The sequence below is a fragment of the Oncorhynchus gorbuscha genome, linkage group LG03 (assembly GCF_021184085.1).
Source record: "Oncorhynchus gorbuscha isolate QuinsamMale2020 ecotype Even-year linkage group LG03, OgorEven_v1.0, whole genome shotgun sequence".
Classification (NCBI taxonomy): Eukaryota; Metazoa; Chordata; class Actinopteri; order Salmoniformes; family Salmonidae; genus Oncorhynchus; species Oncorhynchus gorbuscha.
This window is the reverse complement of record NC_060175.1, coordinates 39,931,125-39,948,103: the sequence shown is the minus strand read 5'-3', so window position 1 is coordinate 39,948,103 and position 16,979 is coordinate 39,931,125. Positions and strand designations below refer to the sequence as shown.

General features: G+C 41.2%; 1 protein-coding gene across 1 annotated transcript; it reads right to left on the bottom strand.

Annotated features, from left to right (window-relative positions):
• Positions 1 to 2,864: 2,864 nt before the first annotated feature.
• Positions 2,865 to 10,344, bottom strand: LOC124031366 (ERBB receptor feedback inhibitor 1-like). Its single transcript, XM_046342500.1, has 4 exons — positions 10,148 to 10,344; positions 7,216 to 7,416; positions 6,498 to 6,580; positions 2,865 to 6,054 (listed from the first exon to the last, which is right to left on the bottom strand). Exons 2-4 carry the CDS (start codon positions 7,365 to 7,367, stop codon positions 4,922 to 4,924), a joined length of 1,368 nt encoding a protein of 455 aa, XP_046198456.1. The 5' UTR covers positions 7,368 to 7,416; positions 10,148 to 10,344; the 3' UTR covers positions 2,865 to 4,921.
• Between the last annotated feature and the right edge of the window lie 6,635 nt (positions 10,345 to 16,979).

Here is a 16,979-nt window from a genome sequence, read left to right as displayed (position 1 = left end):
TTTGGAAAAATAAAATAAAATATGGGTGAAGTAGGCAAGAATGTCCTTTCTTTTTCAGCCTCAGACCTGCCTAATTTTACTCGAAAGATCCTTTTTGTGTTTAAAAGGATAAATTACACATTTTGTTAACATTTGACTACAGAGTGAAATGATCTTGCAATTTGGATGTAGTGAACAACTTTTTCAGGGGTAGCTTTAGTTCTTCTAGTTTGAAATAAATGGTAGCTTGGTCAACTATATTTTAAGAGTAGCTTCTCCAACACTGGCCATTATTATAATGTTTGTATTTATTTCATCTTTATTTAACTAGGCAAGTCAGTTAATTTAGGGATAACCTCCTTTTAAATTTTTTTGATGACATACCCAAATCTAACTGCCTGTAGCTCAGGCCCTGAAGCAAGAATATGCATATTCTTGGTACCATTTGAAAGGAAACACTTTGAAGTTTGTGGAAATGTGAATGTAGGAGAGTATAACACAATAGATCTGGTAGAAGAAAATACAAAGTAAAAACAACCAGTCTTTTTCTACCACCTTCTTTGAAATACAAGAGAAAGGTCATAGTTCTAGCCATCACTCTGGTTGTAATTCCAATAGTGTCCACAAGATGGGAGCAGTGTATGTGCAAAGTTTCAGATGGATAACTTGAAGTGAGTGAACTACAATACTTTTAGTGTGAAGTCCCAAGGTACATTTGGGCAAATCGTGAAGGAGACATTTACATTCACATGACATTTTTTCTGTAAGAATATTGTCAAATCTGCATACTTGGACTTTGATTTAGCTTTACAAGTATGAGTAGCTATATTACAAGTTCAACATTTGCAAAACAACCAGTTTTCATAACTTCATAATTTTTGTCCAACATGAAAAGGCATGTTGTTGTACAAGCTCATTGGCTATCTAGCTAGCTTTGGTTGACCCCGATTGGTGCTTATTTGACAAAGATACAGTTGTTAAAGTGATGGCCACCAACATCATCGGCGTGCCATGAAGGCATTGCTTTCTGACCAAATATGGTGTCCTATAGGATATACTACACCCCTAATGATATAGTGAAGTCTTGTTACCTTCTAGGATCTCTGAGGAATACATACAAATGTGATTTGACTTGTTCAAACAACGTTTAGGGTGAGATTTTCACTTTCTTTGCAAATCGACCGTGCATGCTATATGGACCTTTTTAGGATATGAAAAATGATTTTATCTAACAAAATGACACTTAATGTTATCTCTGGGACCCTTAAAGTCTTCGCTTCATTGTGCATGCAAATGCACTCACACCTGCCTGCTGCCATTTTTGAGCAAGCTCTGTACTGGTGGTGCCCCGATCCTGCAGCTGAATCAACTTTAGGAGACGGTCCTGGCGCTTGCTGGACTTTCTTTGGTGCCTTGAAGCCTTCTTCACAACAATTGAACCGTATGAAAATGAATGAAAATCAGAGCAAGATTTCAGAATGTAAATACACATTTCACCTTCAGTAGGGAATTTATCAAACCTATCGTGGTGAAAAAAGTGTTTTGTTGTTAGGAGCTCTCCTCAAACAATAGCATGGCATTTTTTCACAGTAATAGCTATTGTAAATTAGACAGTGCAGTTAAATTAACAATAATCTAATATTTCAGCCGATATAAGACACTTATATATACCAACATTTGTTGTTTCTCTAAAATCTGGGATCTTGACATAACGCACTGCATGACTTACAACTGTCCCGTTGACAGAACGCCGATCCTTAATTAAGAACAAATTCTTATTTACAATGTTGGCCTACCCCGGACAAACCCTAACACGGACGACGCTGGGCCAAATGTGCGACGCCCTATGGGAATCCCAATAATGTCCGGTTGTGATACAGCCTGGAATCGAACCAGGGTCTGTAGTGACGCCTCTAGCACTGAGATGCACTGCCTTAGACCGCTGCGCCACAAAACTAGGAAATAACATGTATGGAATCATGTAGTATCCAAACAAGTGTTAAACAAATCAAAATATATTTTAGATTCCAGGTGACTACCTCATGAAGCTTGTTGAGAGAATGCGAAGTGTGCAAAGCTGTCATCAAGGCAAAGGAAGGCTACTTTGAAGAATCTGAAATATAAAATATGTTTTGATTTGTTTAACATTTTTTGGGTTACTACATGATTCCATATGTGTTATTTCATAGTTTTGATGTCTTCACTATTATTCTAAAATGTAGAAAATAGTAAAAAATAAAGCAAAACCCTTGAATGAGTAGGTGTGTCCAAACTTTTGACTGGTACTGTACAGTTAAGTATTATTTGCAGTTGTCACTATGACAATGAACATCCGGAATGGTCTTGTATTACCACCTTATTAATAGGCCTAAAGCATGAAGTGGGATGCATTGATCAGTTGATTGACAGGTGTACTGTAGAATGATAAACAAAAACCTTCCTCTAGTGTGGATTCTTGACAACTTGGGTCAAGTCTGGACTCACTAACTAATCATTTCAGTCCTTCTGCTCTGTGTTTAGCGGTCTTATAAATTATTGACTGCACTGACAAATATTTTCAAATAAAATAACTCTTCCAGTCATCATTCAAGCTATGGACTCCCACAGTGAAACATGAAGCACCGAAGACCTGAGCCAACAGGACACCGAGCCTCAGAGTTGCTCAACAGGTAGCCAGGGGGGAAAAGAGTCATTCTTTCAACCAGGAAGGGGAAGGTAATGTATACCTGTCTGTCTAAGTAACTCTGCTTTGTGTTTGGACTGCAGCCAGCTGTAAATGAGGTGCTGCATGAGGGTGTGGGTGGGGGTGATATAACAGGCCCAACAACAGCTGAATCAGAGTTCATCTCACACCATTCAACACATAACAGAATACAGAAGACCGATTCATAAATAAGTCATTTTATTTTCTCCTTTAAAAGACTGATACACGATCAACTATTCACAATGAAAACTGGAATTATGTTAAATACTGTGACACAGCATACAGTTCTTTACTCCCAGTGCATTTGTTTCACTACAGCAGATAATGTAAATTCTCAATGTACTAAAGTCTTCATTTGATTTCATTGTTTCCGATAAGACATGGGAATAGGTTAAATAACAGTGTACAATGTAAACAATTTCTTATACATTAAATATAAAAAAACATGGCCTCTTCTAGGTTTTCACTTTGCCCTGGAGGGAAAATGTACTGAAGTGACCATTCGACTTTAGAGCTAATCTGATATGGATTGGAACACGGTGTTTTATATCCAGGATTACTTCCACACACTTGCTACATTTACTATGTCATCACGATGGAGCTTGAATAATCTATAACAATAAAATCTATATTGTTTCCTGGCCGCCAGCAGCCAAAGTCTCTGGACTACACCCACTGCAGTCACGTCAGGCAGGAATGCACAAGCAGAACAGGAAAGTCTGTGTCAGGTAGGTAAGCCCCACACAGTCTGCATAATATAGGTCTATGTTATCACGTGTGCCCAACATCTCTGTGATCCAGGATCACTTGTGTATATATATAATGAAAGGTCTGATTGTGTTTTAAAATTCTAAAACGTGGTATATTGACTGAGTAAAGTAGTGGTTTGATTGTCATAAGGGATTGAGAAATATTTGGCAATGTTTCAGTTAATTTATTCTTCAATTCTAATTCTTTTAGGATTACAGTCCATGAACTGTTGGGTAATATATTAAGTTGTTTCTTTAACCAGGCAAGTCAGTTAAGAACAAATTCTTATTTTCAATGACGGCCTAGGAACAGTGGGTTAACTGCCTGTTCAGGGGCAGAACGACAGATTTGTGCCTTGTCAGCTCGGGGGTTTGAACTTGCAACTTTCCACTTACTAGTCCAACGCTCTAACCACTAGGCTACCCTGTATTCTGAGGGGTTGTATTGAAGGCAGTTCCACACATTGACTCACAGCTTGACCAACTCCTGAGCTCCCCACACAGTTTGATACAATTCAGTTGAGACATGCATACACTCATGTTCAACAACAAATTCCAGAGAAGGAAAGTAATATAGGGGTTAGGGAGGATACACTACGTCAAAATACACGGTTGCAGTGATGACAAACAGGCAGAGAACAGTAACAAATATTGTTAACCTAATTTTCTACAATATGGTAGAAAAGCCACACAAAAACAGCAGAGAAAACAAACACACTTGCACCACGTACACACGCGTAACAAAGTATAAGCTGCCCTAGACATCCCACTGGATACATGCATACCAATATTCCACAGCCCCCACTGGTACAGAGTTGCACGTCCAGTGAGGGGAAACACACAGTCATCCATAAACATAGTGGTCTGAGTAAGACTGAAATATCAACAAGGCAGGACATGTGCATTCCTATTTTCATGCTTATACAAAATATGAGTTAGGGTGGGGAATCCTTCATTTAAAAGTGTTTAAATACATTGGGATCTTTAGACTTCATAGATGCAACACAAGATAATAATTGCTTTACTGACCCTTTGTCCCTAATTTCTGAGGCACATAAGCAATATCAAAACACAATATACAACTCACAAAATGTCCTCTACCTGTGAGACACACAACACTGAGAACATGGGGGCACAAGTCCTGCTTATACCCTAAAACTGAACCACTGTATCAGCAAAACATTTACATAATGTACTGACAAATAATATTAAAAAAGAATCACTCTAAAATGGTTAAATATCACCCCCCCAAACACACAATAGTTAGACAACATTTAGCTCATGTGTTTTGATTGCAATTCCAAATGTCCCAGTAACTCTAAATGGTATATCAAAACCCCTATGTTTTTAGAATACTGAGGTAAAACTACCAACGTCGTCAGTGTCAACGCAGCAGTAAACGTCTGAAGGCTTCAGTGTCCTGAGGCACTTTGTGCCCAGAGGTTTGCTCGTGTCCCGTGGAGGCCTTCCCCAACTTGTCTCCTCCAGCTCAAACTAAATCCACCTGTGCTTTCCTCCTGGTCTGACAATCCCACTCTGGGTCTGAAGCCCCTCTATTGCGACCTTCTGGGCAGTCCATATCCCGGATGAACTTCTCCAAGTAAGGTTGGTCTAGGTAGGCAGGCCTCTGTGGAAGCAGGAAGTAGTGTGTGGTGCTGGCCTTCATGCCGTTCTCCATGACCGGCAGGATGCAGGGAGACCCCTCGCTGTTCTGCCTCTGTAAACCTCGCCTCACGTACTTAGGGTCTGGGGCAAAGCTCTGCGTGGGAGGCATAACACCGTTGAGGTATGAGGGGAGGCTCTTGGGGCTTGGGGTACGGGAGCTGCCTTGAGACAACAAAGGGTCCCTTGGGGGAACCTTCGGGGGCTTGTCCTCATCACTGTAGGCCCCAGAGGACACCTCGGCTGACCAGCGGCGGTAGTCTGCAGTCTTGATGGGCCGTGGGGGGATGGGCACACGGGGGGGCACCTCTGGTTTGTCCATGCCCTGGGTGTGGCGGTGGTGACAGGGCATGCGCAGCGACGTGGGCTTGTTGAAGGAGCCAGCAGGGCCGGAATGAGAGCGCCGCAGCCTCCTCTGGGCTCGGTCCTGCTGTCTGGGATACAGTGGATGCTCCAATGGCTGTTGCTCTACCTGCTCCAATCTTTGTTGTTGCTCCTGTTGTCGCTGCTGCGCCTGGATCCGCTGCTGCTCCTGTCGTTCCTGTGGTCTCTGCTGCCCCACTGGCCCCTCAAAGTAGGCATAGTTAATCTGTCCACAGTGCCTGAAACTCCTGCGGCTGGGGGCTCCGTAGCGGGAGGCAGAGGGTTTAGGGGGACACTGCTCAGGAACCAAGCAACGGCTGTCATCTGAACTGGTGAAGAACTCCACCTCATTGTCCATGGCCTGGTCAGGGGAAAGGTCTCCCCGCCCAGGGAGAGGGGGCAGGGGCTTGGCCCCCCGGCTAGGTGTGTGTGGGGGACTGCAGCGTTCGTACACAGACAACCTCTGGAAGGACGGGACCACCTGGTCATCCTCAGCAGGGCTCGGGGTGGAGGGCTCAGCGCTGGATGACAGGGACAGATTGGTGGGACGGGACTTCTTTGAGGGTAACCGCTGTGCACCAGGGCTATGTTTCTGTCCTATAGAGGTAGAGAGGAGAGAAGGTGGTTAGAAAAGCAATTAGATATCAATTTTGACATTTGGTAATGACAAGAGAACAATTACAAACTTGGTACATCACTAATTAACTTTCACCAGGCACCCTAGGTTAGAAGTTTCCCGAAAGAGTGTAGGTCAGAGGCACATTGCAATTACTTGAAAGCAGTTCTCCTCAGGGTTTTGTTAAACATTCCCCAGGATATATTTAGAGCAGGCCAGGCCCTTGGCAGCCATTCTGGCTTTCTAATCTTATAGAAACAGGAAAACCTCCCAGTAAACATTGACCAGTTGGCTCAGAGGCATAGTATTAAATCCCTCCTTGTAAGGCTGTGTAGAAGGCAGAGGGCAAAAGGAAGGCTTGTGGGTGTAAGTGGTGGTTGGTAACATAGAAATAGAATCTACAGTGGCTGGGTCCTGTACTCACTCTCAGAATTGAGCGATGGTGGCACCTGCTGCTGAAATTGAAAGTTGTATTCCGTGGGTGCTGCATCCATACTGAAGTACAAACTGTAAAATGACATGACGCACATTGTTGAGTAATTGTCCAATCTGCATGTAGTTAAAATAATTCCAACCATCCCTGCAGGAATACCCTTGGTAAAATATTAACTGTAATAAAAATCATATTCTAGTAACAGGGGAACAGACGTGACCAGGGTTGGGTAGGCTACTTTCTAAACATTATCGTTACATTTACTAGTTACCTGTCCAGAATTGCAATCAGTAACATCTCTTTTGGATTACCCAAACTCAGTAACAATCAGATTACTTTCAGTTACTTTTGGATTACTTTCCCTTTAGAGGCATTAGAAGACAAAGGATCCATCAAACACTTGTGTGTCATCATAGTGGTCACTGACTTGTAGTCAGAATTGCTCAGGTTTAACAAACTTAAGATTCTTTTCAATGCAGAATTGAATGTTATTGAGAAAACAGAAAGGAGTTAATTCATTTTTTTGCAACCATCCTTTTTTAATTGAAAAGTAATCCAAGAGGTAATCTAGTTTCAAAAGTATCTGTAATCTGATTATAATATTTTTTGCTGGTAACGTAACTGATAAAATATATATTTTTTGTAATGAGATTACATGTAACTGAATACATGTCGTCAGTTACTCCAACCCTGCATGCAGCAGACTTACTTGTCCAGCTCATGGTGGTGGATCCATGAGGGCTTGGCTCCAGCCATGCTGAGGCAGTGACTAGCCCGTAGGAAGGGGCTGTCTGTGGGTAAACAGATCTCCTGGGCAGTCAGGCCCGCTGTGGACATACTCCAGGCACAATCGAGTCGCATCAAAGCCAGGAAACGCTTGGCTAGCCCCGGCTGGCTGCTACTGCTGGACCTGTAACACAGCCAAGAGACAGGAACATGAGTGAAAGTGAACAGGGTTCGAGACAGGAGACAGTTATAAAAGTACGGTTAGATATGATCCATTTTGCTCATTGACAGATTTCCACCAACATGAGACACAATCCTCTGATGAAGAGTGTCCTCTGGTGTTGTATTTTGCATTGAATATCAGAACCTAAAAGCTTTCTCCATGTAGTAGAAAGAAAGCCTGATGGGAGCCCCAAAAGATGGCCCTCCTTTTTTCCAGAGCTGCTAGCTTTCCCTCTCTCACTAATTAAAGAGCTGTGGCCTTGTGCCTCACACTCCGGTAGTGGTTTTTAAAAAGAACACAGAGAAACATTATCCTTGGCTCCTCTGGCTGTGGAATGACAAATGTTCAGGTTGATGGGACTTTAAGACACTTGTGCCCCTACACACCCTCAGGACAGAGAGCGCCATGTCACACAATGCTCTCTTTAGTTGCTACAGACAACATGTACATGCTATACACAGTACAGACAAACTACAAAAACAATACTCATTTTCTCACACTGAGGAAACAGAACACAAAAGAGGAACACTGCTAGTGACATGAATGTTCTTGTTAATAAACATACCACAGGTATTATGTGTTTTGATGATGTGGCTATAATGCCTTGCAAGACTTTTAGAAGCATGTTTACTACAGAAAATGTCTTAGCATCATGTAATAATGATGTCTAGCCTAAACAGCAATTTACAGTTGGTTCAAAAACTGCAGCATCGAAATAGGATATGATAAGCCTTTTAATAATAGATCATTACTACATGCAGTATACCCATTGGCTTTAAGTAAAGTGTTAAGTCCTTCATACTGGATCTTATGTCAGTTAGAAGAAAAAATTCCTGAGTTTTAAACTAAACCCAAAACACTGACAGTGTCTTTATGCAACAGCAGTGTTGATTGCACCGCAGTAGGCAGGTATAGTTAACTGCAGATCCCTTTTAGACAGGACTGTTCCTGTAACCAGAGATATGTCAGATGGCCTGGATGTTCCTGTCATGTCAGGGCTGAGTTAACAATGCAAGCATGGATCAGGAGGAGGAAATCAAGTCACATCTGTGGAACAAATAATTGTGATACCTTGTTTTACAGATGTGCCAAAATCCAGGCGTATCAGATTTCACATACCCTGCAAAGTAGTCTTTTACTTTCTTGATGTGCTCATTTAAATGGCACTGTTTGGTACAGCAGCACATTAAGTAACATTCCAATGTAGTTTGTCTTCAGGACAACATTCATCCCAGGCCAGACTAGTAATAGTCATGCCTACATGACACCCTGACATTTTTGTATGGACCATAGACATGTGACATTCATTTTAATTAGGAGCCTGTGGCCAGAAGAAGAGGGGTGTGAGTGCATCCCACCATAGCCCCAGACATCCTTTGAGTAGAGTTGTAACATGTGGGCTAGACCTGACCTGGGGGGGGGGGGGGGGGGGGTCATCTCTGCCCAAATGTTGGAGACTACTTCACAGAAGTCTATACCATGTAAAGCAGTTCATCCACTGTGTTCTGCATTGTATGAACAACAAATGCATTGCCAGAACAATATACTCTATATCTATCTTCAACCACTAATCATCAGGATGTGAGAACACATCGTGGCAGGTCTAGAGAATGGATAGATTGACATGTTGCCCAGACTGCTGGTCATTCAGAAACAAAGTTCTGGAACCACAGAATGCCCAGGACGTCAGCTCGGGCAAAATTGTCCACCATGGCATCTCTCCACCCCTTGCCTAGGGACCTGGATTTGATTCTGAGGTGATAGGAAGCAACTTGATCCTCAATAATGAACACCTAGGGGCTTGTTCTTCCTCTGGCAAGAGGTGCACAAATAGTTAGGCAGCAGCTAACCATAGTATTGGAGTGTATTTTGAGGCAACAGGATTAAACAAATGGGTAGCTAGAGAAAATAATGAATGGGAACGTTGCAGGCAATTCTTTTCAGAGAACATATAGTTTTTTGTTGTGTGGAAAGACATGTGGTAATCACATTTGTGATGAGAATCTGACATGCATAGCCTACCAGCAAAACACCAAGACCTAGAGCTCAACACAGTCACTCCAGGCCAAGAGGTCTGGGTGTTACATACACACCAACAATATTAACCCCTTTGTGAAAGTCTGACATCACATTTTTCCTCGCAGTGTACTACTTTTGCTCTATGTAATTGGGTGCCATTTCGAACATACCTTACTATAGCTCGTGACACATTGGGCACAGCAACACGTTTAAGTTCACACCCCACCTATAACACCCCTGCAGCGGTTTCCGAGCAACCATACTCGCTCTACCTGTGCTACAAGCAAACAGCGCGCACACCCCATCGCTATACAGAATCGATTGTAAGAGCTTTCCAAGGTGACTCACTCCATAATATACGTTTCCCGATCTCACATAAGGATCCATCTTATCTTCATTCTTATGCCATTAAAATGTTAATGTTCACCATACAAGGAGAACTTGTTCCAACTTTAAATTGCTTACGGTTTAACATATTGACTTAAGTATGAGAGGCATAATGATAGCGATATTAAAGATAATATAAATATATTATACCAGGGGGATACAATGTATGACACAATGTATCGGCTGGAATATAAGAGGGAATGAATCAATCACTGCTGTCGTCATCAACACACCAAAAAAATTATAGTAGCTACATGTCACGTCAAACCAAGTTTTTACAGCTCACCTTACAACCTCGCAGTTTTCACATCCGCTGTCACTTCTCCAACCGTTGAGAATCCTCTATTGTCGACAGTTCTAGCTCCCCTGTTTTGCGGTAGACATTAGTTGAGCCAATATAGAAGCTGAAATAAAGGACAGCACATTTTCCACTATAACTACTGTGTTCTGGGAGGGTTCTCAATACTATTGTTGTGAGCGATGTTCTTTTAAGCTCCACCACACAACACAAGAACACTCTGGCTCCGCCTTTCACTCAGCTCTTAAAGACATAGCTTTCAATTTAAAAGCTTGTACACACAGCACCTGCACAGTAGACTACATTCATGAATATTTTATGGTTTCACTTTACATTAATAATGTATACTTAAAATGATTTATAGGGGGTTATATGTGTTTTACAGGCTACACTAGGAGTAATAGATTTACAGATATTTTATGAAGATGTAGTAAACATTGGTAAACAGTTGGTAAACATTTGTAAACAGTTGGTAAACATTGGTAAACAGTTGGTAAACATGGGTAAACATTGTGTCATTGGTAAACAGTTGGTAAACATGGGGAAACATTGTGTCATTGGTAAACAGTTGGTAAACATGGGGAAACATTGGTAAACATTGGTAAACATTGGTAAACATTAGTAAACAGTTGGTAAACATTGGTAAACATGGGTAAACATTGGTAAACATTGTGTCATTAGTAAACAGTTGGTAAACATGGGTAAACATTGTGTCATTGGTAAACATTGTGTCATTAGTAAACAGTTGGTAAACATGGGGAAACATTGGTAGACATTGGTAAACATTGGTAAACATTGGTAAACATTAGTAAACATTAGTAAACAGTTGGTAAACAGTTGGTAAACATGGGTAAACATTGGTAAACATTAGTAAACAGTTGGTAAACATTGGTAAACATTGGTAAACATCGGTAAACAGTTGGTAAACATGGGTAAACATTGTGTCATTGGTAAACATCGGTAAACAGTTGGTAAACATGGGGAAACATTGTGCCATTAGTAAACAGTTGGTAAACATGGGGAAACATTGTGTCATTGGTAAACATTGGTAAACAGTAGTAAACATTGGTAAACATTGGTAAACATTGTGTCATTAGTAAACAGTTGGTAAACATGGAGAAACATTGGTAAACATTGGTAAACATTGGTAAACATTAGTAAACAGTTGGTAAACATTGGTAAACATGGGTAAACATTGTGTCATTGGTAAACATTGTGTCATTAGTAAACAGTTGGTAAACATGGGGAAACATTGGTAAACATTGGTAAACATTGGTAAACATTGGTAAACATTGGTAAACATCGGTAAACAGTTGGTAAACATGGGTAAACATTGTGTCATTGGTAAACATCGGTAAACAGTTGGTAAACATGGGGAAACATTGTGCCATTAGTAAACAGTTGGTAAACATGGGGAAACATTGTGTCATTGGTAAACATTGGTAAACATGGGGAAACATTGTGTCATTGGTAAACAGTTGGTAAACATGGGAAACATTGTGTCATTGGTAAACAGTTGGTAAACAAGGGGAAACATTGTGCCATTAGTAAACAGTTGGTAAACATGGGGAAACATTGTGCCATTAGTAAACAGTTGGTAAACATGGGGAAACATTGTGCCATTAGTAAACAGTTGGTAAACATGGGGAAACATTGTGTCATTGGTAAACATTGGTAAACATGGGGAAACATTGTGCCATTGCTTTATTGTACAATAGGCTATGATACATTATCATCTGATATAACACAAGTCAGTTTTATCTACAGTACTTGAGTGTTGCACATTGCATATTGGGTGTTGCAGTGTTTTAATTGTTACAGATTATGCAGGGAGTACGTGTTCATAGTGCTTATCAATAACAAATAAACACAGCACACATTGTTGCATTTGGAGCCCATAGTCCTACACTCTTGTATTAGTTGGACTGGAGAGAGGGGAATATATATTTTGTACAGTGAGTTCACTAAACTGCATGTTGTATGACAGAATAAAGATGAGGTCATTCCTGTTAGAATCTCAGGTATGGATTTAACAAGCTGTTCTGGACTCACAGCCTCTTGTGGCGCCACACTGGCTGGGCAGCGAGAGGTTGTTTGAGGACCCTAGACTGAACACAACTGCATTCAGAGAATATGACACACACATACATATATCCATTACAGAAAAACCACATGATTTCACATATGTAAAATCACACGAATCATCAGGTGAAAACATGTTTTTGGAACACTTCACATGTGATCACATGTTTTCGGATGTGTAGTTTCATGTTATTACATGTTGCTTTACATGTTGTCACATTTATCACATTAACTTCACATACACATGATCACATAAAAACATGCGTTTTTGGCGTAAGGGATACCTCTGTTAGTTACACTGTGTAGGTACCATTGCCTCCATCAACACAGTTGTAGCTGCGCTTTATTGTTTCCACATAGACTCAGTAGAACAGACACAGTTCATGTAAAACACTCGCACACAAGGCTGAAGGGAGACAGAGAGAAGGAGTGAAAAGGAGTGGGTAATGGGGATGGCTCCAGGGGAGATAACAAGGCAGGCACAGCAAACACACCACAGAAACACTCTAATCTCTGCAGTATTTTCTCTTGCATGGTAACTGAATGGTGCCCACATTGTCTGGCTACTGCTCCTTATCTGATCTCGGTGGGACATTTTTATTTACCTGGGACCTGCTCTGTGTTTGTCAGAAGTGGCTGGGCAGCTCAGATGATGGAACAACAGTCTTTATAGACTTTACTCTGGTCATAAAGTCCCATGCCAGTCACTCAAGTCTGATACTATAGAGTCAAATGAGATGTGAATGAATTATAATGGACTTGTTGGAAAAAGCTATGACCTCATGACACTGTTTATGTTTTACACAATTATGACACTGTATCAAAACCCTTCAACAGCTGTGTTTTTGGTATGACTTATTTATTTTACAAAATGATTCACACTATGCCTGTTACAATGTGTGCTGGAACACACGTTGTAACCAGTATTTAGCTACACTGCTACATGGCAAAAAAAGTAATCAACTACTGAAAACACTACCTAGATCTGAATGTCGTTAAACTACCACCAAGCTACTTCAAAATGTTTTTGAATGAATAGTTGAACTACATGTAGTTCACTACTCCCCAACACTGCTAATAACAGACCCTGGCCGTGACCCTGCTCTACGAGGGTGTCTTATGGGTTGGGAAAGAAAAAACAAACACTTTTTATTAACACATGCATACTAATATACACTTTTACATGTGTGAAATATGACAAATATAAGCACCCACCAAAATTATTATTATCATTATTAGCCATTAAAAGTGTTGTGTGTGTCCCTTCAACCTAACTAGGTTAAACTAACTAGCTACAGCCATGCATGCTAACCAAACATAGCCATACAATGACTAGAAACAAGTGAAGTGCTAAATAAATAGAGGCAGAAACTGGAGGTGGTTGGTGGGAACAGAGTGTGCTTGTTGCTTGACTTGGTAAATCCCCAAAGCTTTGGCCCCGGACCTAACAGGCTTATTGTTAGATATGTTACCCTGGATGGACCAGGCTCGCTCTAATCCCCTTTAATAATCATTTCAAAAAAAGTTGAATTGTCACCTAAACCAGATAGGTGAACTGAAATGTGTTGTTTTACAGGGTCAGCCATAGTAGTACAGCATCCCAGGAGCAAATGAGGGTTAAGTGCCTTTTTCAAGGGGAAGAATGGTGGGTTTGTGAGAACAGATCACCGCATGGGTGTTTGTGGATCGGAAGGTGAGCTTGGTAGCTGTGTGTTGCTTGTGATGTCTGTGCAACTGCATAAATCAATACTTATTGGTTTCTTTATTTTGCCAGCTTTTGTTGCCATTACCTATTTACAGTGATTTCGTATTCACATTAGAGAAGAAGCATGTTACTGTGTAAGAGAATGAAATGGGAAAATACTATGATTGGAAAGATGATGTGAATGGATAGGATTGACTTGAGAACTCTGTGTGCTGAGTATTATGACCACATGCCCCGCCCCTCTCCTCTCCCACCACTGCTTCCTCCCCTAACAGAGCCGTCCTCTTCACTCTGGTGCGTGCCTGATGTCACCACACAGGATGTTCCTTATAAAGTCAGTCAGGCGGACAGAAAGGCAGGCAGGCAACACATTCACAGAGAAGTGAGGGCTTGAGACAGTTTATGAAAAAAGTACTGACAAAGCTACAGGCACTCAACATGTCTTACACCCAAACACAGGACTCCTCTATCAGGTTTACACAAGAGAAAAGACATTACTTTACTCTATGGGTCTGTCATATAGTTTTTGATGGCTCAGGTTAAATCCCCTGCTGTATCCTCTTCAAGTATGCCAGAACTCATACCTACCTGCTTTTCTTTCAACCTGAGGGTATTTGCCATTATCATTCAACCTTTCCAACACCAGGATATTTATGTGGTATGATGTTACATTCTCACAGCTGATGATTATGGCTTTCTTTCCAGCAGGAAGGGTGGGGTGTGCCAGATAGAAGAGAAAGAGAAAACATAGCTGGAAATGACTCATCCACTATGGAGGTCATTAGGTTGATGAACTCTACCTGTTGCGGTAATCCTGTTGCATACGTGTATTTTCACTGTAAGTTTGAAGTTCACTTGGAATAGGAGAAATGGTGTCATTGGACACGAATAGTAGGATGATGTAAAAAATAATGTTTTGTTATTGTGGCAAGCTGGGAAGTTTTGCTATGGTAGTAAGAGGGAATGAACTGCATACATTAGTAGACCTACACATTGTCATGCCCATACATAGTTATTGTCCTATTTCTCTTGTAAAGTATTTTCATAAATGAAGGGACATCAATGTTTTTTCCAACATTTACAGTAGTAAAAAGTGATAAGAAACTAGCAGGTCTAGGGCCAATCTGAAGCATATTATTGTGCTCAGTCAGTTCAGATGGGGGATCCAGAACCCTGGATGAGACGGACTCTGAGACATCTCCTCTCATGTATCTTGGCAGGATAGTGGCTCTGCTCAGACCCACACAGACAATTTCAAGCCTCTGCCTTGGAAACATAACACAAGTCCCCAGGCAACAGCCTGTAATAGGCTGTCATCTCTCACTAAAATGTAAATATGACCATATTACAACACTTCTAGCCATTATCCAAACCACGCATTCAGGAATCCTCCAGCTGCCTCTGATATTAATCACTTCCTTTCTGGGAAACGGAGGAATTTCAGAGTACACCACCACAGCAGTGACTTCTACGGTACTTCCATTTTAGTAGGATTAAAAGTAGTAAGGGCGACTCACCCATTGCATCATTCTTCACCATTATGTTGAGCTCTACGAGTGCTGGCACAGCCAGCTATTAGAAAGTGGTGGGTAGAGAATGGTCTTGGTGACAGAAGAAAGGTACGCAAAATGAGTAGTTTCTCTTTGAGAAATGCATTAAATTACAGTCCTACTGTATGCTGTCTTCCAACTGTGTGTGTGTGTGTTATATGAGTGTGTGTGTGTTTTTGTGTGTTTTAATGTGGTTTCACAGTTGGGGGTATAATGACCTCTGGGCTTCAACACACCCATAAACACGCCTCCACAGACAGTACTGTCTTTTCTTCTTTTTCGATTTATACAAAGGAGCATCCATCATTCTACTGTATAAGCCACCTGTCTGCACTACACTGTTGGGATAGTTGGGGGTTGGAGTGATAATGACTAGGGTGGAGCGTGCATCCTGTCACCTCGCCTGTGGTCTTCCTGCTAGATTCACACAGTCCAGTGTGTCTGATGATGTTACTACCTAAATGTTTCTTCTGGGGAGAAGCTGTCAGTCCTCTGGTTCACAGTCAACTGAGCTCACAGCAAAACCAAAGGAATTCCCTAAGACTCACTGACACAGACGGAAGTACAGTGCCTTGCGAAAGTATTCGGCCCCCTTGAGCTTTGCGACCTTTTGCCACATTTCAGGCTTCAAACATAAAGATATAAAACTGTATTTTTTTGTGAAGAATCAACAACAAGTGGGACACAATCATGAAGTGGAATGACATTTATTGGATATTTCAAACTTTTTTAACAAATCAAAAACTGAAAAATTTGGCGTGCAAAATTATTCAGCCCCTTTACTTTAAGTGCAGCAAACTCTCTCCAGAAGTTCAGTGAGGATCTCTGAATGATCCAATGTTGACCTAAATGACTAATGATGATAAATACAATCCACCTGTGTTTAATCAAGTCTCTGTATAAATGCACCTGCACTGTGATAGTCTCAGAGGTCCGTTAAAAGCGCAGAGAGCATCATGAAGAACAAGGAACACACCAGGCAGGTCCGAGATACTGTTGTGAAGAAGTTTAAAGCAGGATTTGGATACAAAAAGATTTCCCAAGCTTTAAACATCCCAAGGAGCACTGTGCAAGCAATAATATTGAAATGGAAGGAGTATCAGACCACTGCAAATCTACCAAGACCTGGCCGTCCCTCTAAACTTTCAGCTCATACAAGGAGAAGACTGATCAGAGATGCAGCCAAGAGGCCCATGATCACTCTGGATGAACTGCAGAGATTTACAGCTGAGGTGGGAGACTCTGTCCATAGGACAACAATCAGTTGTATATTGCACAAATCTGGTCTTTATGGAAGAGTGGCAAGAAGAAAGCCATTTCTTAAATATATCCATAAAAAGTGTTGTTTAAAGTTTGCCACAAGCCACCTGGGAGACACACCAAACATGTGGAAGAAGGTGCTCTGGTCAGATGAAACCAAAATGGAACTTTTTGGCAACAATGCAAAACGTTATGTTTGGCGTAAAAGCAACACAGCTCATCA

Excerpts from the sequence above, each read along its gene's own strand:
- LOC124031366 (XM_046342500.1), bottom strand. The coding sequence starts at position 7,367 with ATGCGACTCGATTGTGCCTGGAGTATGTCCACAGCGGGCCTGACTGCC. Across the intron at positions 6,581-7,215 it reads CACCACCATGAGCTGGACAA|TTTGTACTTCAGTATGGATG; the intron begins GTAAGTCTGCTG and ends GTCATTTTACAG. Across the intron at positions 6,055-6,497 it reads ACCATCGCTCAATTCTGAGA|GACAGAAACATAGCCCTGGT; the intron begins GTGAGTACAGGA and ends CTACCTCTATAG.